This window comes from Dendrobates tinctorius, unplaced genomic scaffold (genome assembly GCF_039654945.1).
Source record: "Dendrobates tinctorius isolate UK_male_01 unplaced genomic scaffold, ASM3965494v1 ptg000152l, whole genome shotgun sequence".
Lineage (NCBI taxonomy): Eukaryota > Metazoa > Chordata > Amphibia > Anura > Dendrobatidae > Dendrobates > Dendrobates tinctorius.
This window is the reverse complement of record NW_027361819.1, coordinates 2,645,784-2,669,466: the sequence shown is the minus strand read 5'-3', so window position 1 is coordinate 2,669,466 and position 23,683 is coordinate 2,645,784. Positions and strand designations below refer to the sequence as shown.

Here is a 23,683-nt window from a genome sequence, read left to right as displayed (position 1 = left end):
TCTAAGCATAAACTTAAAATGGATGAAATCTTTGGGTAGATTGGATTTTCTCCACAGACGTTCGGCGCACCTGGAGCACCGCTGCAGGAAACGTGTTTGCACTGTGTGCCAGGGTTGTCGCCGTCTGCGTTGTGGTGTTCTATTTATAGGGGGTGCAAATTCATCCGTTTGAAGTGTTTCATTGTAATGCTTCAATGCAGAATCAGGACATGAGAGGGAGGAGATAGGGGCCAATGAAGACTGCAAGTTCTTCATAAGTTTCTGGGTGTTAATGGCCTGTATGTTTCTATAAGTCTGGACAGTGGGGGTGACCTGAGCAGCCTGGCAGTTCTTGATAGAGAATGAAAGAAGATTGTGGTCAGAGAGCGGGAGAGGGGAGTTTGCAAAATCATCCACTGCACAAAGCCGAGAGAAGACCAAGTCGAGGGAGTTTCCGTCTTCATGCGTTGGAGAATTAGTAAGCTGCGAAAGGCCAAATGAGGAGGTTAGAGATAAAAGGTGAGTAGCAGATGGTGAGAGGGGAAGAGCAATGGGGATGTTGAAATCTCCCATGATGAGGGTAGGGATGTCACAGGAGAGAAAATGTGGAAGCCAAGTGGCAAAATGATCCAGGAACTGATGGGAGGGGCCGGGAGGACGATACACCACCGCCACTCGCATGGAGAAGGGGGTGTAGAGTCTGACGGCATGGACCTCAAAAGAAGGGAAGACAAGTGAGGGTACTTGAGGGATAACCTGAAAGGTACATTTTGGTGATGGGAGCAGACCAACGCCTCCACCAGCTCTATTGTCTGATCTTGGGGTATGAGAGAAGTGAAGCCCCCTGTATGAAAGAGCAGCAGCAGCGGTAGTGTCTGACTGCTGGATCCAGGTTTCAGTAAGAGCCAGGAGGTTAAGAGAATTAGAAAGGAAAAAGTCATGAATGAAGGAGAGTTTGTTACACACTGAGCGAGAATTCCAAAGTGCACAATTAAGAGAGACAGATGGCATGCAGGGAATATTAATAAGATTAGAGGGGTTTCTGAGTGTAGCAGTCGGGAGGTTTGACTTTCAATAAAATGGGGGACCAGGGTTGGGAGCAATGTCTCCTGCGACTAGGAGAAGGAGGATAGAAAGAGTGAGCAGATAGTTAAGTGATTTGTGAGAGCGTCTCTGATGTTGAATGGTGGGACTGACTGGATCTGTGCAGTTTAACAACGTGAAAAGAGCATGAGTGCTATACATAGGAGAGGAAAGAAGCGAGGGGCCAATGTGGATGGAGTGTAGAGAGTTAATGCCAGGGCGGTGGATGTGTGTGAATGCAGCGGCCAGGATAAAAATTACACAAATGCATATGGTATATATTTGTTGTACTCCAAATGTACAGGGAGTAGATGGATATAAATGTCTTACCTGTCTCCTGCCATGTTATAACTGCCAGTACTTTGATAAACTGTACTTGGATAAAGTGTGCATAAATGCCCCCTGCATAAATGCTATCCCCAAGCTATGTCTGAATATATAGGAGGATAAGACTTAGAACTTTTTTTTTTATGCCTCTCTCTCTTCTCGTTAATCAATCACACTAAATTGAGACACCAGGACCCAATAAAATGTTGTGGTCAGATAAACACATGTCCAGCACTACATGGATCATAATAAATTGATGTGTGAATTCGACCTTATTGTGGTTTTGTGATGCTGTTTGTACTATGTGGTTTGTACAGGTGAAAGCCCTTTCTTTTCTCTCGTACATGCAAAACAATTTGTGGATTATATTTGCTGCTGTATTTTGTGTACAATCACGAAAACGTGTCCATCTGCAGCACCTTTTTTTTCCTACCCATTTTTACTTATTTACACCAGATCATCCCTTCCATAATATTGACTCCAAGGTCTTCATAATAATCAAAGACGAACCGACCAAATGAGTGGGCATTAATTTAATTGGTATCTTGATCGATACTTTGCTTTTCAACATACGATTCCTCATGGGTGTTTGATGGACGCGAGTGTCTTCATGTCTTATCTCATATTGAGGTGTCCTAGGTTCGTGGATTCCCTCGTCTTGCAGGTTTTTCGGGGTGTAACTTTTCTTATAGACAGCCAAATACATAATGATAATGTACAAGATGAGCGAGTGGATCAGTTTGATAATGTTCGTACCCTTTTTAGTCCTCATTAGCAATGCATGACAGAGAAAAAGGTCTTCGATAAAAGATCTTTCATTAAAGCCAAAAAATGTATATTTTGACTATCCTCCGGTAGACTTCACAAGTAGCCGACTTCTTTCCAGATGAGTTGAGTGTGTCATCCGTCTGATAAAAGGATTGCTTATAGGTAAATTTCATCCTTATCGTTGATTATGGCTTTTCATCAGCTTTAGTCTATGGAAACCTTACGACTCATACTCAGATGTAGGAGCACCAGTTAGGCCACTTTCACACTTCAGGCTTTTGTAATCCGGCGGCCTGCGGCGAAAAATCTTAAAACCGGATCCGGCATTGTTTATCGCCAGATCCGGTATTTCCCCCATTGACTTGCATTGGCGCCGCATTACGCCGCATGGGCATGCGGTGCATCCGGCTTTTGCCAGATCCGGCAAAAATTGCTGGTCTGGCGTCTGGAAAAAACATTACATGTAACGTTTTTTGTCTGCGTTGCAAAACCGGATAATGCCGGATCCGGCATCATCCGTTTTTTTTTTTTATAATGGAAGCCTATAGGCGCCGGATCCGGCGTATTCCGTTTTTTTCCGGATCCGGCGGCCGGATTCGTTTTTTTGGTCTGAGCATGCTCAAAAAAGTATCAACTCATCCAAAAAAGTTGGCAACCAAACCCCACAGAAAAGGTATAGAAACCTGATAGGTAGGGCTTCATTCATTATTTGTCCTTCAGAACACCAGAGGAGTCATCCAGCAAGACTTCAATCAATCCATCCATCCTTCCATCCATCAGGAGTTGCCAGCCATCCTCCCAGCTATCCAGTGGGATTTGCCATCCATCCATCCATCCATCCATCAGGAGTTGCCAGCCATTCAGCAGCAGTCGCCAGCCATCCATCTCTGGATTGGCTCGCAACTCAAGATATAAAGTGGAAAACACCCCACGTGTCATCCTCAGTGCCGTTATAGAGTGAATCCAAATCCGACGTCGGTGAAGACGCATGACACGCTGTCTTTCTCGCTCCTTCTGCATGACAATCATTGCCAAACGATTGGCCTCAAAAGTGAAATCCACATATATCTGCAGGATGTTTGCAATAACAGCTTCCATTTTTCCTATTGCTCTCCAACAATCTCCAACAACCTATCAAGCAAGGGGTGTAAAACCAATGTATATATAGGTTTCCTGTAGTTATCCAGTAGCCAATAACGTTTTGGGGGCGTTTCTAAAACCGGATCCGGTTAAAAAAGGAAGAAACGGATGGAAAACCGGATGAAACCGGTATATTTTATGACGGATCCGGCGATGCGGCAAGGCGCCTGATTCAAAAAGCCTGAAGTGTGAAAGTGGCCTAAGTAAGATTTGTGACTTCCTATCACTAGCTCCATTTAGACCGTCCGCGGCCAGGCTGAGAGTGTAAAGTGTTCTTGAGTTTCTTCAAACCAAGAAGCGGAAAGACAGATCGGTGCCGGACATTTGTCTCTGATAATACTCATCAAACTTCTCGCTCTGAGACGCGGTGAAGTGGTTTTTCCAATCCCCACAGATTCCTGAGGGAAAAAACAACAGTGCTCTTAATCCAGTCCCTAAGATACTAGTGAGATATTGCACTTCAAATTTAAGTTTAATATACCGTAAGTAAACACATTTAATCTAATCAATACTGCAGTGAATGAAAGCGCTATTGTTCTCGCAGCCACCAGGTGGCAGTGTCGTACCTTTCCTCATAAACGGAGAGACCGACTGGTCCATGATGGAGGAAGGGATAGCGGTGTAGTTTGTTGTTGGGTTCTCTTTCATAGCCTTAAAAGAAGTGTGTAGACAAATCCTCTCCAGGTCATCATCCGAGAGGTCTTTTCCCAGAAACTTAATTACTTTCCGGATCTCCCGCTTAGGGTCCTGTTTACATTAGAAATGGACAAATATTCCAATGCATAGGTTAAAGAAGCTGTAGAAATGTGTATGTAACATAGTGTAAGTGCTCTTATGTACTTACTGATCGACATCTTCCCCAGTTTTCCAGCGCTGCTCTGGTCCTCTTCTCACTTAAGTGACTTCAATTACGACTCGCCGGATCACAATGTCAGCCGGAAGTCGCTTTTACAATGGAAACCTATGGAGCACCTGTAAAAGATCGCAGTGTGATCCAGAGAGTTGGGATTGCAGTCACATGAGTGAGAAGAGGACCGGAGCCGTGCTGGAAACAAGGGAAAATGACGGTCAGCACATATATTTCCCATATGTATTTGCTTCTGTGTAACGTGTCAGTGCACAACTCTTACACAAAGGAAGTAGCACATACTATGTGCAGAGCTGAGTACGGACAGTGTCCGACCTTAGGTCATGTGCTCTGGCCGTATCCGCTGTGCACCTTGCACGCTTTCTGGTGGACGCAGTACACAGCCTGTACTTTTCTAGAGGGAGAGCTTGATGGTAATGTTTGTGAAGCCTAGCGTGACTTGTCAGGCTCCACTGACACTGGAAGTAATCTTACCGCCAACATATCTTCATAGAGAATATAAAGGATGTTTCTTTCTTGTTTTAGGGCCCAAAACTCTTTGACATGCGCACCCCATTGGCCAAATCCCACTAGGACAAACAGGAAAACTTTGTCAGTGACCAGTACATAAAGAATGAGCGACTATTCCACTATGGGGTCTCACGGTTTCCTTGAATGAACTCCTCGAGATATTCCTCCCAGGGTCCCGGCTCCGGATGGAGTTGGTTCATCTTGTCGAAATGATAAAATGACACGGCCACATCTTTAGGATTCCTCGCCACATAGATAATCTGATAAAAGACACAAAGAAATGAATATTTAAAAATGGAGCAAGTGGAGGGATCAGTATGTATAAGGGAATAATGAACAGGTCCAATACCTTACAGTTATTTTCCCACAATGACTTAGGAAAGAGGGATACTGGTAGATGAGTTTTAATCACCCGAGGAGAAGGGAGAGAATCTAAAAGCTGAGACCCTAAAAAATAAAAGAAAACTTTATATTAAGGGAATTTTTGGCAGAAAAACGAAAAATAACTTATGTCTTCTTAAAAGGTATTTGAGTATACCTATCATTTCAGGTAACTTATTAGAATAGGCAGTTGTGTTTGTACATAAAGAATTACACTATTTGTGGCCACTATATGCCTTGTATCATGCAAGTTTCACCATTTTTTCCCTCTGCGAGCCATGTTTCTTATTTTCAGTTGTGTCTGACCTAGCGAGTGAAGACCATCTGTTATGTCTCCCATATACCGCAAACAGAAATGAAGGATTCCTGCTCTTCTTTCCTTGTGGAGCAGAAAGATAGACGCTCCAGCAGTTTGGAGGAGATTACCATATTTTTCGGATTATAAGACTCACTAATTTGGGGGGGGGGGAATGGGGGTGTTAGGGACGGCGGAACGCACCAAATATAAATAATAGGAGGTGCGTTCGCCGCCCGGGGTCCACCGTGCGGTAGATGACAAGACCGCTGCTGGTTAATGGCAGAATTGCTAGAAGGCGGAGCACTGCACTCGGGTTAACGTCACCCGAGGTGCTAGGAGCAGCTCTGTTAAGGACACAGAGACGCCCTGGAGTAAACTTAAGAATAAACGCTGGGCCTGTTCACAACACAGGTCCAGCCGGCATGTGGCGTCGCAGCCGTGAACACCAATAGATGCTGCTACTGCAGCGCGGCGATCACAAGCTGCTAAGCGACGGTGCCGGAGAACCGGACACCGACGGACGCTAGTGTAGGTGCGGTAAGCACAGTGGCGCGTAGCTTGCCACAACCTGGAGCTGACTAAACTAACACTCTGTCACCATTCGTAATATCAGAGGGAAGGGGTTTCAAATAAGTCAGTCACCAGACACATGCATCCATCACCTTTCACACATAGCAAATATTAGTCTACACTAGCGCATGGCCGAGTCGCCATGCGGGCTTTTTATTGCCATGCGCTTCCGGGACCTTCCAGTACCCTGGGAAGGACCAATCAGATCCAGCGCAGGACCTGAACATGTGAGCCCTGCTCTCCACTGAGAGGTCACCTTGCGGGCATGCCCAGTAGCACGATATGAGGACTTAGCCTCTGGAGCGGTTCCCTGCAGAGCAGGTTGCGCTGCCTTTGCTGCACCAGAGGTGGCAGCAACATCCAGGCTCACAGAACGAGTCTGAGCAAGACGCCTGGCTCGCCGTGATTGCTGAGCAGGTCCCTGAGCGGTCGGAGCGGAATGGGAGACCCCTGGATGTCTGGCTCTGGATTCCTGCTGTGCATTGTCAGGAATCCAACTCCTAACATTACCCCCCCTCCTAAGGCCCCCCCCTCTGAGCCTCGCTGCGCTCAAAGGCCGCAATGAAAGAACTGGGAGCGCAGGTGGTCTTCTCTTCCATCCTCCCAGTGGATGGCCATGGAACAAGGAGGTGGAATAAGATTCTGCAGGTGAACAACTGGCTACGTCGATGGTGCCGTCAGCAAGGATTTGGATTTCTGGATCACGGAGTGAACTACTTATACGATGGACTACTTGCTAGAGATGGGGTGCACCTTACGAAGACTGGAAAGCATGTATTTGGAAGTCACCTTGCTACACTTGTAAGGAGAGCTTTAAACTAGAACAACATGGGAAGGGAAGCAAAAGACCAGAAAAAGCCATACACCTGACAAATGCTATTGAGAACTCTGCTATTAGAAGTGGAAAGGAAGAACAAAGACGAAAGAATCTAATTAATAAAAATATTGGAGAAAGAGAAACCAATCACAAACTAAAATGTTTCTATACTAATGCACAAAGCATGGGCAACAAACAAGGAGAATTGGAACTACTAACACAGGAACAGAAATATGATGTAATTGGAATCACTGAAACTTGGTGGGACAATACACATGATTGGAATACAAGACTAGAAGGATACAACTTATTTGCAAGAAACAGACTTGATAAACGAGGAGGGGGTGTCGCATTGTATGTTCGAAATGCGTATATCTGCACAGAGATTGAAGCTTCAGAGACTGGGAGTTCTGTGGAAACTGTTTGGGTAAGAATACAAGGACAGAACAATGGAAAGGACACCATTGTAGGCATTTACTACAGGCCGCCTGTTCAAGCCGAATATATAGATGAACTCTTTATGCATCAGATGGCCAAGTTCTCCAAAAAATATGACATAGTTGTCATGGGAGATTTCAACTATCCAGACATTTGTTGGGAATCTCTCTCAGGCAAAACTAACAGGTCAAGGAAATTCTTATCCTCTCTTGCTGACAACTTTATCTTCCAAAAGGTAAGGGAGAAAACAAGGGGAACTGCTACCTTGGATCTAATCCTTATAAACAGGGAGGAAATGGTTGAGGAGGTAAAAGTGGCTGGGACCCTAGGAGGTAGCGACCATGCTATTTTAGAATTTTGGATTACTAGAGGTGGAAGACCTGTGAAGACTCAGACGTCAAGGTTAGATTTCAGAAAGGCAGATTTTAAGGGATTCAGAAAGAGAATTGGAGGGATCCAATGGCTGGATATCCTTAAAGACAAAAATGTCCAGGAAGGATGGGAAATCTTGAAAAATGAAATTCTCAAAGCACAGTTGTTAACAATTCCGAAAAGAGGGAAGAATAGGAAGCATTTAAGGAAACCAGGATGGATGAACACAGAACTTAAGCACATGCTAAAAAGGAAGAAAAAAATGTTTATAAAATGGAAAGAGGGAGGCATATCTAAAGAAGAATATAATGCTGTCTGCAGAACCTGCAGGGCACAAATCAGATTAGCTAAAGCTGAAAATGAACTGAGGCTTGCAAGAGATGTCAAAAGCAATAATAAAGGATTTTGGGGATATGTCAAAAGTAAAAGAAAAGTCAAAGATGCTATAGGATTTTTACAGGATGAAAATGATGAAATGGTAAGACAGGATGTTGAGAAGGCTGAACTTTTAAATTCCTATTTTGCATCTGTTTTCTCTCAGAAAGGAAATGCAACATCAACTGTTATTCACTGTCCTATTAAGGGAATAGAAGAATCCAGGATATCTATAAACAGAAAGATAGTGAGGAAACACTTAGCTAACCTAAATGAATTCAAGTCTCCAGGTCCAGATGAATTACACCCCAGAGTACTGAAGGAGATAGCAGAAGAAATTTTTGAACCCCTCTCCATAATCTTTGAAAATTCTTGGAGAACAGGAGAAGTGCCAGAAGACTGGAGAAGAGCAAATGTTGTTCCTATCTTCAAAAAGGGGAAGAAGGTGGACCCAGGCAACTATAGGCCGGTGAGTCTGACTTCTATACCAGGAAAGATCTTTGAACAAATTATTAAACAACATGTATGTCAATACCTGGATAAGAATGAAGTGATTAAACAGAGTCAGCATGGGTTTCTAACTAATAAGTCATGTCAGACTAACTTAATTTCCTTCTATGACGGTATCACTGATTGGGTGGATCAAGGAAATGCTGTAGATATAGTATATCTTGACTTCAGCAAAGCATTTGACAAAGTCTCTCATACAATCCTTATTGAAAAAATGACTAAGTATGGAATGGACAAGGCAACTGTTAGGTGGATTCATAACTGGCTTAGTGATCGGACCCAAAGAGTGGTCGTAAATGGCTGTACATCCAGTTGGAAGAATGTCTCAAGTGGGGTACCACAGGGCTCTGTCCTGGGCCCTGTATTGTTCAACATCTTTATCAACGATTTAGATGAAGGAATTGAGGGTAAACTGATTAAATTTGCTGATGACACAAAGCTAGGAGGGATAGCTAATACTAGAGAAGAGAGAGAGAGGATTCAAAAAGATTTAAATAAACTGGAGAAGTGGGCAGCAACTAACAGAATGGTTTTTAACAGGGAGAAATGCAAAGTACTACATCTGGGCAATAAAAATGAAAAAAGCATATATAGAATGGGAGGAATAGGGCTAAGTGACAGCACATGTGAAAAAGACTTGGGTATACTAATAGATCACAGACTGAATATGAGTCAACAGTGTGATGCAGCAGCAAAAAAGGCAAATGCAATTCTAGGATGTATTAACAGAAGCATACAGTCTAGATCACGTGAAGTCATTATTTCCCTCTACTCCTCTTTGGTCAGACCTCATCTGGAATATTGTGTCCAGTTTTGGGCACCACATTTTAAAAAAGACATCAACAAACTGGAGCAAGTTCAGAAAAGAGCGACCAGAATGGTGACCGGTCTGCAAACCCTGTCTTATGAGGAAAGGTTGCAGGATTTGGGAATGTTTAGTTTGCAAAAGAGAAGACTGAGAGGAGACTTAATAGCTGTCTACAAATATCTAAAGGGCTGTCACATTGTAGAAGGATCAACTTTATTCTCATTTGCACAAGGAAAGACTAGAAGCAATGGGATGAAACTGAATGGGAAGAGACACAGATTAGATATTAGAAAAAACTTTTTGACAGTTAGAGTGATCAATGAGTGGAACAGGCTGCCACGAGAAGTGGTGAGTTCTCCTTCAATGGAAGTCTTCAAACAGAGGCTGGACAGACATCTGACTGGGATGATTTAGCGAATCCTGCTTTGAGCAGGGGGTTGGACCAGATGGCCCAGGAGGTCCCTTCCAACTCTACGATTCTATGATTCTATGATTCTATGATTCAATCAGGAGTGGAGCATGGATATTTTCCACCGGCTCCCAGGTCCGAGCCTCCGGTCCATGACCCTTCCAATCCACTAAATAAAATTTTTTGCCACGGACAATCCTGCGTCCCACGATGGCGTTAACCTCGAACTCGTCAGGTGACAAATCTCATGACCTGGCAGATGACTCGGAGAACCGGGCCATATGAACTGGTTTGAGGAGGGGCACATGGAAAACGTCCGAAATGGCTAAATGTGGAGGAAGAGCCAGGCGGTAGACCACCGAGCTAATTCGCTCGAGGACCTTGAAAGGCCCAATGTATCGCGGCGCGAACTTGGGGGACACGACTCGCAGTTTGATATTTCGAGTAGAGAGCCACACCATGTCGCCGGGGGAGAAGCTTCGAGCGGGTCGCCGATGTGTATCGGCAGACGCCCTCATTCTTTCATTAGAGGCCTGAATAGCATCCTGAGTACGATCCCAAATGTCACGAGCCTCCACTGCCCAGTCTGCCACCCTGGAGTCAGCGGAGGACACTGGCATCGGGACAGGGACGCGTGGATGTTGGCCGTAGTTCAGAAGAAAGGGCGTCTGACCAGTGGAATCAGCCACTGCATTGTTTAGGGCAAACTCAGCCCATGGTAGCAAGGATGCCCAATCATCCTGCCTGGCAGAGACAAAATGCCGTAGGTACGTGACCAAGATTTGGTTGGCTCTTTCAACCAAACCGTTCGTCTCGGGATGGTAAGTGGAGGACAGATTGAGCTCGATGCTGAGTAGACTGCATAGCTCCCTCCAGAACCGAGACGCGAACTGGGGACCTCGATCACTAACAATTTTGTCCGGCATGCCATGTAGGCGGAATACGTGCTTTATGAACAGTGTAGCAAGACCACGAGCGGAAGGCAAGCGTGCGAGTGGCACCAAATGCACCATTTTAGAAAAATGGTCGGTGACCACCCAGATGACTGTACTGCCACCGGACTTGGGCAAGCCAACCACAAAGTCCATGCCAACCATCTCCCAAGGTCTATCCGCCACTGGCAGAGGAAATAATAGCCCCGCCGGCCTCTGTCTAGAGGATCTGTTCCGTGCACACGAGATGAATGCCTGCACGTATTCATTGACATCTCGAGCTATATGCGGCCACCAGTACGACCTAGCCAGGAGCTCTGTGGTCCGCTTATTGCCAAAGTGACCACCCACTCTAGAGGCGTGTGCCCAGGCGAGAACCTCCGTCCGTAGCTGAGGTGGCACCAAGGTCTTGCCCGGTGGCACTGACTCGAGAGCAACTAGAGCCACGGTAGTAAAACTCCGGCGGGAGAATTAGCCGAGGCTCAGCCTCCCCTTCTTCCGCAGAAACCACCGAGCGGGAGAGAGCATCCGCACGGACATTCTTCTCCCCTGAGAGATAATGCAGGGTGAAGCGGGAAAAGAGCGACCACCTCGCCTGACGAGAGTTCAAGCGTTGGGCCGTCTGTAAGTAGACCAGATTTTTATGGTCTGTATATACCTGGAAGGGGAACCGGGCTCCCTCCAGGAGATGTCTCCACTCAGAAAAGGCCAACTTCATGGCTAGCAGCTCCCTGTCACCGATGGAGTAATTCTCCGCCGGTGAAAAGGTCTTTGAGACGAAGAAGCAGGGATGCTTCCGACCTTGAGCATCCTTATGGAAAAGGACTGTTCCTGCACCGACGGAAGAGGCATCTACCTCCAGAATAAATGGTTTATTCACATCGGGATGATGTTATATAGGAGCGCTAGCAAAATGAGATTTTATGGAGACTTGTTCAGACCAAGCGTTAGGGTTAGCTCCTTTCTTAGTGAGAGCAACCAAAGGAGCCACCAGTGTGGAAAAGTGCGGTATAAACTGGTGGTAGTAATTCACGAACCCCAGAAAGCGCTGCACCGCTTTGAGTGAATGGGGTTCCTGCCAGTCCATCACCGCTTGCAGTTTAGCAGGATCCATAGCCAACCCCTGGGCCGAGATGATATAGCCCAGGAACGGCAAGGACTCCTGCTCAAACTGGCACTTCTCCAGCTTGGCAAAGAGGGAGTTCGACCGCAGACGGTCGAAGACCCTGCAGACGTCTCTCCGGTAGGTGGTCAAATCTGTCGAGAAGATGAGTATGTCATCCAGATAGACCACCACCGAGGTGGAGAGCATGTCGCGGAAGACGTCGTTAACGAAGTCCTGGAAGACAGCAGGCGCATTACAAAGGACAAAGGGCATGACCAGATATTCGTAATGGCCATCCCTGGTGTTAAAAGCTGTCTTCCACTCGTCTCCTTCGCAAATGTGGATCAGGTTGTATGCCCCCCGCAGATCTAGTTTTGTAAAGATCCGGGCCCCTCGCAACCTGTCAAATAGTTCAGAGATCAGTGGGAGAGGATATTTGTTTTTGACCGTAATAGCACTGAGACCTCTATAATCAATGCAGGGTCGTAACTCCCCGTTCTTCTTCTGTATGAAGAAGAACCCTGCGCCAGCCGGCGACACCTATTTTCTAATAAAACCTCTAGCCAGGTTCTCCCGGATATATTGAGACATCGCCTCTGTCTCAGGGAGTGATAACGGATACACACAGCCTCTAGGAGGTTCCGTGCCTGGCAGGAGATCAATCGGACAATCGTAGGGGTGGTGCGGCCGGAGCGTCTCCGCAGATTTCTTAGAGAAGACGTCCGTGTACTGGTGGTAGGGCTTAGGGAGCGAGGAGAGATCCGCAGGCAGTTCAGTGGAAGCCACCTGAACACTGCCCCTCAGGCACCTTCCCTCACAGTCCTTGCTCCAATCCAGTATATTCCCCATAGCCCAATCAATATGAGGGGAATGGCAACGGAGCCAGGGAACCCTGAGAAGCACCTGATCGATGCCATCTGGCAAGATGAGCAGGGACAGAATCTCACGATGAGAGGGTGAGATAGAGAGACCGAGTGGAGCGGTCTGATGGGTCACCTGAGAGGGTAGCGGTGCTTCGTTAACCACCCTGATGGTCAGAGGCTGTGGTAGTAATACCAGGGGATGGCGTGTTTCTGGGCGAAGGTAGAGGACATAAAGTTCCCCTCGGCCCCCGGAATCCACAGTAACCTCTGCCTCCCAGGTGGAGGACCCACTGTCTAAGATACCCCGGAATACCGGTTTGGGTGAGAAGGGTTTCATATTGGACTGACCACCACCTATGGCCACTGGACGTGGACATCCCCTCGCCCGCAGAGGACACGTGCCAGCCGGGTGACCAAACTGTCGGCACTGATAGCAACGTACAGAGCTTCGCATCGGTCGTGGCTTTGAGCCAGTGCGAGACACCTCCATATGTTCGGAGGGTGAAAGCTCCTGTGCGGGGTACGTTAGCGGCTCGGTGAATGTGGGAGCCAAGTTAACCCTACGTCTGGATTGTGCACGTTCCAGCCCGCGCTCCGTAAACCGGAGATCAATGCGGGTGGAGATGGCAATCAATTCCTCCAGACTTGTGGGAACCTCTCTGGTAGCTAGAGCGTCCTTGACGTGTTCAGCTAACCCCCTCCAAAACACCGGGACCAATGCTTTGTCAGGCCACTCCAATTCGGAAGCCAATGTCCGGAACCGGACGGCATAATGGCTGACCGAGAGCGACCCCTGTGTTAGGGATAGTAATTGGAGAGAGGTGTCATGCGTGATCCGTGGTCCCAAAAAGACCTGCTTCAGGGCCGCGAGAAATTGAGCAGCACCCTGAACCACGGGATCATCACGTTCCCACAATGGCGTAGCCCACAGTAATGCCCGGCCAGACAAGAGTGACACAATAAACCCCACCTTAGCCCGCTCTGTAGGAAACCGTGCAGCCAGTAACTCGAGCTGAATAGAGCACTGGCTCACGAATCCCCTACAGGTGGCGCTGTCACTCGAAAACTTGTCGGGAAGCGGGAGGCGAGAAATTGTCGGCGTGGGCAAAAGTGCGGGCACACGTGAGACAGCCTCAGCGACTGAGCAGCGGCTACCGTAGCATTCGCAGCTGAGGTGGTGCTCTCGATAGCCGCCAACCTGCTCTCCAGCTGCCGAATATAGCGCTGCAACTGCTGCACGTCTGCCATTACCAGCCAGACCATGGCGCTAGTGTAATGTTAGGGACGCCGGAACGCACCAAATATTAATAATAAGAGGTGCGTTCGCCGCCCGGGGTCCACCGGGCGGTAGATAAGACCGCTGCTGGTTAATGGCAGAGTTGCTAGAAGGCGGAGCACTGCACTCGGGTTAACGTCACCCGAGGTGCTAGGAGCGGCTCTGTTAAGGACACAGAGACGCCCTGGAGTAAACTTAAGAATAAACGCTGGGCCTGTTCACAACACAGGTCCAGCCGGCATGTGGCGTCGCAGTCGCGAACACCAATAGATGCTGCTACTGCAGCGCGGCGATCACTGAAGCCACTAAGTGACGGTGCCGGAGAACCGGACACCGACGGACGCTAGTGTAGGTGCGGTAAGCACAGTGGCGCGTAGCTTGCCACAACCTGGAGCTGACTAAACTAACACTCTGTCACCATTCGTAATATCAGAGGGAAGGGGTTTCAAATAAGTCAGTCACCAGACACATGCATCCATCACCTTTCACACATAGCAAATATTAGTCTACACTAGCGCATGGCCGAGCCGCCATGCGGGCTTTTTATAGCCATGCGCTTCCGGGACCTTCCAGTACCCTGGGAAGGACCAATCAGATCCAACGCAGGACCTGAACATGTGAGCCCTACTCTCCACTGAGAGGTCACCTTGCGGGCATGCCCAGTAGCACGGCCTAAGGACTTAGCCTCTGGAGCGGTTCCCTGCAAAGCAGGTTGCGCTACCATTGCTGCACCAGAGGTGGCAGCAATATCCAGGCTCACAGAACGAGTCTGAGCAGGACGCCTGGCTCGCCGTGATTGCTGAGCAGGTCCCTGAGTTTGGTCGGAGCGGAATGGGAGACCGCTGGATGTCTGGCTCTGAATTCCTGCTGTGCAGTGTCAGGAATCCGACGCCTAACGGGGTGCATCTTAAAATGCGGATATACCTTACCGGCTGCTGTGGAGCAGGAAAGAGTGGAGCGTTGCTGCAGGCCGCAGGCTGGGATGAGGGGGTGTTCGGATGTGCGGCGTGCCGCTTCGGGTGTCCGGCACTGTGCGTGTCCGGTGCTGCGGGGACTCTGCCAACATTTTGTGAAAGGCCAGAACCCCCGCAGTTCCATGGTTTCCTATGCGGTAGACTCCAGGAAAATGGCAGCTGGGGTTGGCGCATGCGCAGGTGGAGATCTCGTCACCAAGATCTCGGGAGATGAGATGACACATGAGCCTTGCGCCCAATCAGTGCCTTCGTCGCTGTCGCTATCTTTGGACAAATTGTCCGGGCTGCAGCTGATCTGACTTCATCTGCTATTCAACAGACAGGGACAGTGTCGCCAGCGCTGATTGCCAGTCTCGTGTCATCACAACCGCACAGCCCTGGGACCGCGATTCACGACACCACTGGAATGATGGCTGAACCGGAGGAGAGCAAAGGTGTCACAGGTTTACCGTGACATCTAAAAAGGAAGGTAGGGTGCACTACAATAGTCTATCCTAAATATATGGGTGCTACATCCAGTAGTAGAACATGAATGCAATATCAAAGAAGAAAAAAGGAACTACAGAATGATGTGTACACTCAAAAATAAACAGCAAATGCGCAAAATAATTTTTATTGGCAAACAAGGAACATACATTTAAAAACAAGTAAAACCAATGGTGTCCGGGTCCTAATGCTCACAGCACTATAGTGAGCAAAATAAGCAATTTATTCCGCTGTCAGGGAAGGCACAAAGACCGTCCAAATAATGGCGACGCTGCTGTAGCGTATCCCCTCTAGCGAATGCGGATAAGACAGAGGTCCAGAGATACTGTATATGAACATGTAGACATACAATACAGTATTTGTATCAGTACCTAGGCTAATTAGCACTCCAGTCCCCAGCTAAGACTGATGAAGCAAACGTAAGTTTCCCAACATCAATGAATAAAGACGGTAAGAACAGAACCCTCCTAATAAATCACATAGCAGACAGCTGAACCCAAACACTGGGCAGCACCAGCCAAGGCAAAGACAAGCATATGTCTTTTGCCACCCAAACTAAGGAAGACGACGTTATAGCTGTGCAAGTAGTAGCACCCAGGATATGCTGAAATGGGGTTGATGGTAATGAAAGTCAGCTTTTAAGGAGGGAAGGCTAGGTATTGGGGAAGATACCTGTAAGTGAGGAAATCCTCAAGTCATCCTAAGGACACAAGGAGCAAGAGAGCATGAGTGAATCCAGTATAGAGAGGAGCCAGAAGACCGCGGCGTCTGATTCCTCTTACCCTGCACAAGTTAGAAGCACTTCACCTTCTTATTAAACGGTGTTAATTTCATTTGGCAGTGCAGGGGTTAATCTGCTGTGTTGGTAGCTATTATATTAGCTAGCATAGGGGGAAGTATTATAGTAGTTATATTCTTGTACATAGGAGCAGTATTATAGTAGTTATATTCTTGTACATAGGAGCAGTATTATGGTAGTTATATTCTTGTACATAGGAGCAGTATTATGGTAGTTATATTCTTGTACATATGGGCAGTATTATAGTTGTTATATTCTTGTACATAGGAGCAGTATTATAGTAGTTATATTCTTGTACATAGGAGCAGTATTATGGTAGTTATATTCTTGTACATGGGGCAGTATTATAGTAGTTATATTCTTGTACATAGGGGCAGTATTATAGTTGTTATATTCTTGTACATAGGAGCAGTATTATAGTAGTTATATTCTTGTACATAGGGGCAGTATTATAGTAGTTACATTCTTGTATATAGGGGCAGTATTATAGTAGTTACATTCTTGTACATAGGGGCAGTATTATAGTTGTTATATTCTTGTACATAGGGGGCAGTATTATAGTAGTTATATTCTTGTATATAGGGGGCAGTATTATAGTAATATTCTTGTACATAGGAGCAGTATTATAGTAGTTATATTCTTGTACATAGGGGCAGTATTATAGTAGTTATATTCTTGTATATAGGGGGCAGTATTATAGTAGTTATATTCTTGTACATAGGGGCAGTATTATAGTAGTTATATTCTTGTACATAGGGGCAGTATTATAGTAGTTATATTCTTGTACATAGGGGCAGTATTATAGTAGTTACATTCTTCTACATAGGGGCAGTATTATAGTAGTTACATTCTTGTACATAGGAGCAGTATTATAGTAGTTATATTCTTGTACATAGGGGCAGTATTATAGTAGTTACATTCTTGTACATAGGGGCAGTATTATAGTAGTTATATTCTTGTACATAGGGGCAGTATTATAGTTGTTATATTCTTGTACATAGGAGCAGTATTATAGTAGTTATATTCTTGTATATAGGGGCAGTATTATAGTAGTTATATTCTTGTACATAGGGGCAGTATTATAGTAGTTATATTCTTGTACATAGGGGCAGTATTATAGTAGTTATATTCTTGTACATAGGGGCAGTATTATAGTAGTTACATTCTTCTACATAGGGGCAGTATTATAGTAGTTATATTCTTGTACATAGGGGCAGTATTATAGTAGTTACATTCTTGTATATATACGGGCAGTATTATAGTAACACCCCGACAGCAGGTGCGCTGTCTGGGTGTTATGTTCGACTCCGATCTCTCCTTCACCTCCCATATACAATCTCTTGCCCGCTCATGCCGCTTACACCTAAAGAACATCTCTAGAATCCGCCCTTTTCTCACCATGGAAACAACAAAAACTCTCACTGTCGCCCTGATCCACTCCCGCCTAGACTACTGTAATGCTCTATTAATTGGCCTCCCTCTCACTCGACTCTCCCCTCTCCAGTCTATCCTTAATGCAGCAGCCAGGGTTGTCCATCTGGCTAATCGTTTCTCAGACGCGTCCGCTCTTCGCCAGTCGTTACACTGGCTGCCAATTCATTACAGGGTACAATTCAAAGTACTTGTTCTCACCCACAAAGCTCTCCACAGTGCGGCACCCCCTTACATCTCCTCCCTCATTTCTGTCTATCGGCCTAACCGACCGCTGCGCTCTGCAAATGACTTTCGACTAACCTCTGCCCTAATCCGTACCTCCCACTCCCGACTCCAAGACTTCTCCCGTGCTGCGCCAATCCTCTGGAATGCTCTACCCCAAAATATTAGGACCATCCACAATTTGCATAGTTTTAGGCGCTCGCTCAAAACACATTTGTTCAGAGCGGCCTATCACATTCAGTAATCAAAGTCATGTTTGTGTGTGTAGCCCATTCACTATCTCCATCTAACCCCCACCCCCTGAAGATGGCTGGACCGTCATTGTAAATACAAACCTGTGCTTTGTATCCCCCCCACCTCATTGTAGATTGTAAGCTCCACGAGCAGGGTCGTCTTATGTCGCTTTAATTATTGTATTGTTAAGATTGTTACTTATGACTGTTGTGTTTGAAACTGTTCAACTGTAAAGCGCTGCGGAATATGTTGGCGCTATATAAATAAAGATTATTATTATTATTATTATAGTAGTTATATTCTTGTACATAGGGGCAGTATTATAGTAGTTACATTCTTGTATATAGGGGCAGTATTATAGTAGTTATATTCTTGTACATAGGGGCAGTATTATAGTAGTTATATTCTTGTACATAGGAGCAGTATTATAGTGGTTATAGTCTTGTACATAGGGGCAGTATTATAGTAGTTATATTCTTGTACATGGGGGCAGTATTATAGTAGTTATATTCTTGTACATAGGGGCAGTATTATAGTAGTTATATTCTTGTACATAGGGAGCAGTATTATAGTAGTTATAGTCTTGTACATAGGGGCAGTATTATAGTAGTTATATTCCTGTACATAGGAGCAGTATTATAGTGGTGATATTCTTGTACATAGGGGGCAGTGTTATAGTAGTTATATTCTTGTATATAGGGGGCAGTATTATAGTAGTTATATTCTTGTACATAGGGGGCAGTATTATAGTAGTTATATTCTTGTACATAGGGGGCAGTATTATAGTAGTTATATTCTTGTACATAGGGGGCAGTATTATAGTAGTTATATTCTTGTACATAGGGGCAGTATTATCATAGTTATATTCTTGTACATAGGGGTGGTATTATAATAGTTAGTTATATTCTTGTGTTTAAGGGAAATCAGTGTTTCTTACAATTTAACATGTTCTATTATTTACCACTGATTTAGTGTTTGGGCTTTATTTATGTTTGGGTTGGGATCTTTAGGTAATACAGTTAGGTCCAGAAATATTTGGACCACGGGTCCCCAACCTGTAGCTCAGGATCCACGTGTGGCTCGCGGTCCCATGAATTGTGGCTCATGGCTGTCTGCCAGCTTGTGAATTAGCTCCAGGTCTAGAAAACAGGCTCATCTCAAAATGGTGAATTTTGTGAGTAGCCCTGCACATATACTGGTCTTAGGGGTTTAGACATAATTTAAGTATGGAACACTGGAAACAGAATGATATGACTTCTCAGAATTGGTGCTTGAAGCTGGATGTGACAGTGTGTTGGAGGTGCTTAATGGGAGAATACTGAGTGGGGGTATTGTGGGTACCCCTGGATCTTAGTATTTTGCTTCTTGGTAAAGTCTGTGGAAAAGCTATGGTCATCCTTATACCCGTAATGGGGGTTTTGGCTGCCACTACTTTGAGGGGGCGGGAGCTGCCTGCAGCTCATGACCCTCTGTCGGAGTTGAATGTGACTCTCAAAGGCTGAAAGGTTGGGGATCACTGATTTGGACAGTGACAAAGTTTTGACATTTAGCTGTTTGCCAAAGCATATTTAAGTTCCAGTTCTATAATCAATATTGGCTTGAAGTACAGGCTTTCAACTTTAATTTGAGGGGATTCACATCCTAATTGGAGGAATGGTTTGGGAATTACAGCACTTTAACTTGTAGCTACCTTTTTTTTTAACTGGACCAAAAGTTATTGAATGGATATCTCAAAAGCTCTTTAATGGGCTGCATGGCCTATTCCCTCATTAATCCATTATCAATTAAGCAGGTAAAAGATCTGGAACTGATTCCAGGTGCAGCATTTGTATTTGGAAGCTGTTGCTGTGAACCCACAACATGTGGTCAAAAGATCTCTCAATGTAAGAAAAACAAACCATCATTAGTGTGAAAAAAAAAGAAGAAACCCATCAGAGAGAAAGCAGAAATTTTAGGACTGGTCAAATCTACAGTTTGGTACATTCTGGGAAAAAAAAGCTCACCGATGAGCTTGGGAACTCAAAAATACCTGGATGTACCCGGGAGACTGTGGTGGATGATCACAGAATCCTTTTCATGGTGAAGAAAAACCCCTTCATAACATCCACTCAAGTGAAGAACATGATCCAGCAAGTAGATGTTTCAGTATCTAAGTCTACCATAAACACAAGACTTCATGAGGGCAAAAATAGAGGGTTCACCGCAAGGTGCAAACCATTAGGTAGCCTTAGAAATAGAAAGACAAGATTAGACTTTGCCAAAAAAAACATCTAAGGAAGCACCCAGTTTTGGAAAAGCAAAGCCAAGATCAACCTGTAACAGAATGATGGAAAGAAGAAAGTATGGAGAAGGCTTGGAACGGCTCATGGGCCAAAGCACAGCACATCCTTTGTAACACATGGTAGAGGCGGTGTCCTGGCGCGGGCATGCATGACTGCCAATGGCACCGGGTCACTAGTGGTTATTGATGATGTGACTGAAGACAGAAGCTGCCGGATGAATCCTGTGTGTATAGGGTGATACTTTCTGCTCAGATTCCACCAAATGCAGCAAGGTTGATTGAACACATCACAGTACAATGACCCAAAACATTTTAGTAAAGAAATGGAATATTCTGCAATGGCCAAGTCATGACCAGATGTCAGCTCATCGAGCTTCATTTCACAGGCTGAATACAGAACATAATGCAGAAAGACCCACAAACAAGCAACAGCTGAAGTCAGCTGCAGTAAAGGCGGAAAAGCCTCACGAAGGAGGGAACTCGGCATTTGGTGATGTAAGTGGCTTCCAGACTAAAGGCCATCTGCTACAGAGGATTTTCTATAAAGTATTAAAAATGAACATTTTATTTATGGTAAATCTAATTTTCTCCAATAACTTTTGGGCCCCTGAAATGAGGAGCCTTTTGAAGAAAAATGTAAACGTGCTTATTGGCGCTACGGTCTTCTTCCAAAGTTAGGGTACCGTTACACTAAGCGACGCACCAGCGATCCCGACAACAATACGACCTGGTAATGATCACTGGTGCGTCTCTAAATGGTCGCTAGTAAGCTGTCAAACAGATCTATTCAACGACGCAGCAACAATCCAGCGATCCGTATAAAGTCCTCGGCGGTCGTTGGGACCTTGTCACACAGCAGCGATTCTGACGACTCCCGCCTGGGTCCCTGATTTCTGAGTCGCTAACGAGGTCGCTCATCGGTTTCAAACACAGCGATGCATGCTGGCCAGCGGGACAATAGCGATCAAAAAATGGCTCAGGACATTCGAGCATGATCAGCGACATCACAGCGGAGGCCAGGTCGCTGCTAAGTGTCACACGTAACGATATCGCTGGCGAGGTCGCTGTTGCGTCACAAAATCGGTAACGCATCAGCGATCTCGCTTAGTGTGAAGTACCCCTTAGACAAGTGGGATAAGAGCATGTACCAGAAGCCGTGGTTTTAGTATTAGGAGCCGTAGTGATTGTACTAAATGATTTGTCAATATGTTGAGCCGGTCAATGTAGTCAATAGAGCACACAATGGTGCAGAGTTCCACTTACATGGAGAGTTAAAAGTATATAAAGAGAGTTACCTCTTTCACTTCTTATGAGTGTGCTGCTGTGCTGTAATTCAGGTGTCCACTCATTCTCCCAGGATCTTCTAGTCCACTCAGGTAACATGGATGAAGAGTTGTTTGGGTCTGGACGGAGTTATCGGAGAGCTGTCCCGGCCGGTGACATGCGCTCTGTGCAGCTCCGCTGGTCCTAAGTAAGCGTGTGCATGTAGGCACTGCGGGTGAATCTTCATACCGGTACCGTCCGTGCAGCAGCAGGACCTTCGTGATGCAGGCGACCACGTGAATCAGGTCCTTCGTGAAGTAGATGGGCACGTGCGGCACACGACGTAGACCAGTAAAGAGCACTAAGAGGACCACAATTTCTATAATCCTATAACTACAGCTCCTAGTACCAAAACCACGGCCTCTGCTACATGCTCTTATCCCCCTTTGTGTAACTGTGGAAGTGGACCATACCACAAATAAGCACATTTACATTTTATTATTGAGACTACTCTGGTTGTGGTCCTATTTTGCAGCTGGTCCTTCCCTTCTATACCAGCGCCACTAGTTGAAAAAAGCTTGTACTACCTAACCAGCACCTTAAAGTAGGCAGCGGTATAAGCGTGGCAACTATGGGGGATTTGTGGTCAGACAGGAAAGACCACATACATAACATTCATAAACTCTTCAGGTTGACTCATAAGCAACTTGCTCCCACCCATTCTAATACCCAAAGTGTCAGCATGATGAAAGAATCAAATGAAAACATTAGAACAATTATTGCTGAAGGAAATGCGAGACCTTTGGGAAGTCGCCACCCTTGAACGCCATTTAGCATATGACTGTATACAAACCCTGAATGCCATTTTGTAGAAAAAATGGTTGCAATTCCTAAACGTTTCACAGGATACTTTTGTTCAACCCATATAAATAAATCTGAAAGTCTCAACTTCAACTGCATCTTGGTTATTTCATTTTAAATAAAAAAAAAAACCCGTGGCCTGCAGAGCTGAAATCACGAACACTCCTCACCGGCCAAAGGTTTCAGGACCTAACTGTAGTTACATAATTTACACTTTAACTTTCAGATTTTGATTTATAAGAAAAAAGGGATTTTTTTAGATACCTGGGGGCACTTTATCGGGAACCCAAAACTCCAACATTGGAACCTTGTTGAATATTACGTCTCTCCGGCTCTTCTCTGTGTCCCCGTCATTCAAGATCACGTCCACAATCTCACTCATCCATGTTGTGCCTTAAAGATACAATCACTGTAATTAATAAAAAATGTCCATTTTCTAACTGAATTCTCTGGAGATGAAGAAACTCACAACTGACCTGATTTGGGGTACGTGGCAATGACAATATCATCTTTTCTCGCTTGGAAATTATCAATCCTCTCCCAGTTTTGAGAAAAAGCGCAGACTATTGGCACACCACGGACCTTAACCCAATCTTTCCGACGCCATTCCGAGTCCATCTTGTCTAATATGAGCCATTTGGAAAAATAAGTGTTAAGAAGAGAATAAGCCTCGTATCTAAAACACCTTCAGCTTTGTCTGTGTTGCTCCAGTTTCTGTCTTTACCTCAATATCCTATGGATAATTCCTTTACATTTCCCGTCTAGTAGGTTTTCCCAGCCTATGACAATATTACTCACCAGTCCGCAGCTCGCCCCACACCGTTCCCAGTACTTTGTATTTCTCCCTGTCCGAGAACGCCACCTCCCTGTCCCCTCCTCCATCAGTGTCAGGCCGTGCCTTGCAGTATTGCCTAAGCTTTTATCAGCTACATGAGGCGTCTAAGCGATATACAAGTGAACGAATGGTGACAAAGATTAGTTCCGCCCAGGGTGTTTGTTTTGCTATTGAATTTTGAGTCCATTAAATCAACACGGAAAAAAAACTGCGTTCGGACACGCTATGTCTATGGAGGAGCGTCGCACCCTGCGTTGAGAAAGTGAGCTGCGGGATTTTACATGCAGTCTGATGTATTAGCAGCAGGTGTGATGTTAGTATTGTAGTTAAGGAGGAAAGACAGTGGAAGGTGGTGGCGATTCATCAGAGACCCAAATAGGGAGTGCTGATAACATGGATGTGTGACTAGTAGTGATGAGCGAGTATACTCGTTGCTCGATTTTTCCCGAGCATGCTCGGGTGTCC

At 45.6% G+C, this 23,683-nt stretch overlaps 1 protein-coding gene across 2 annotated transcripts; it reads right to left on the bottom strand.

The window, feature by feature from the left end:
* Window positions 1-1,907: 1,907 nt before the first annotated feature.
* On the bottom strand, window positions 1,908-23,327 carry LOC141050750 (sulfotransferase 1B1-like). Of its 2 annotated transcripts, none has more exons than XM_073547380.1 (8): window positions 23,182-23,327; window positions 22,860-23,006; window positions 22,648-22,776; window positions 5,025-5,122; window positions 4,809-4,935; window positions 4,640-4,734; window positions 3,864-4,044; window positions 1,908-3,695 (listed from the first exon to the last, which is right to left on the bottom strand). In XM_073547380.1, exons 2-8 carry the CDS (start codon window positions 22,999-23,001, stop codon window positions 3,583-3,585), a joined length of 885 nt encoding a protein of 294 aa, XP_073403481.1. In that variant the 5' UTR covers window positions 23,002-23,006; window positions 23,182-23,327; the 3' UTR covers window positions 1,908-3,582. The 2 variants fall into 2 exon arrangements, with proteins under 2 accessions (XP_073403481.1, XP_073403482.1); XM_073547381.1 differs by having other exon boundaries at window positions 23,108-23,243.
* Between the last annotated feature and the right edge of the window lie 356 nt (window positions 23,328-23,683).

What these genes read in the sequence shown, in the direction of transcription:
- LOC141050750 (XM_073547380.1), bottom strand. Translation starts at nt 23,001, where the DNA reads ATGGACTCGGAATGGCGTCGGAAAGATTGGGTTAAGGTCCGTGGTGTG. An exon ending in TCCCGATAAAGTGCCCCCAG is followed by an intron (nt 5,123 to 22,647) that starts GTATCTAAAAAA and finishes TTTATTTTTTAG; the next exon opens with GGTCTCAGCTTTTAGATTCT. An exon ending in GGAGTTCATTCAAGGAAACC is followed by an intron (nt 4,735 to 4,808) that starts GTGAGACCCCAT and finishes TGTTTGTCCTAG; the next exon opens with TGGGATTTGGCCAATGGGGT.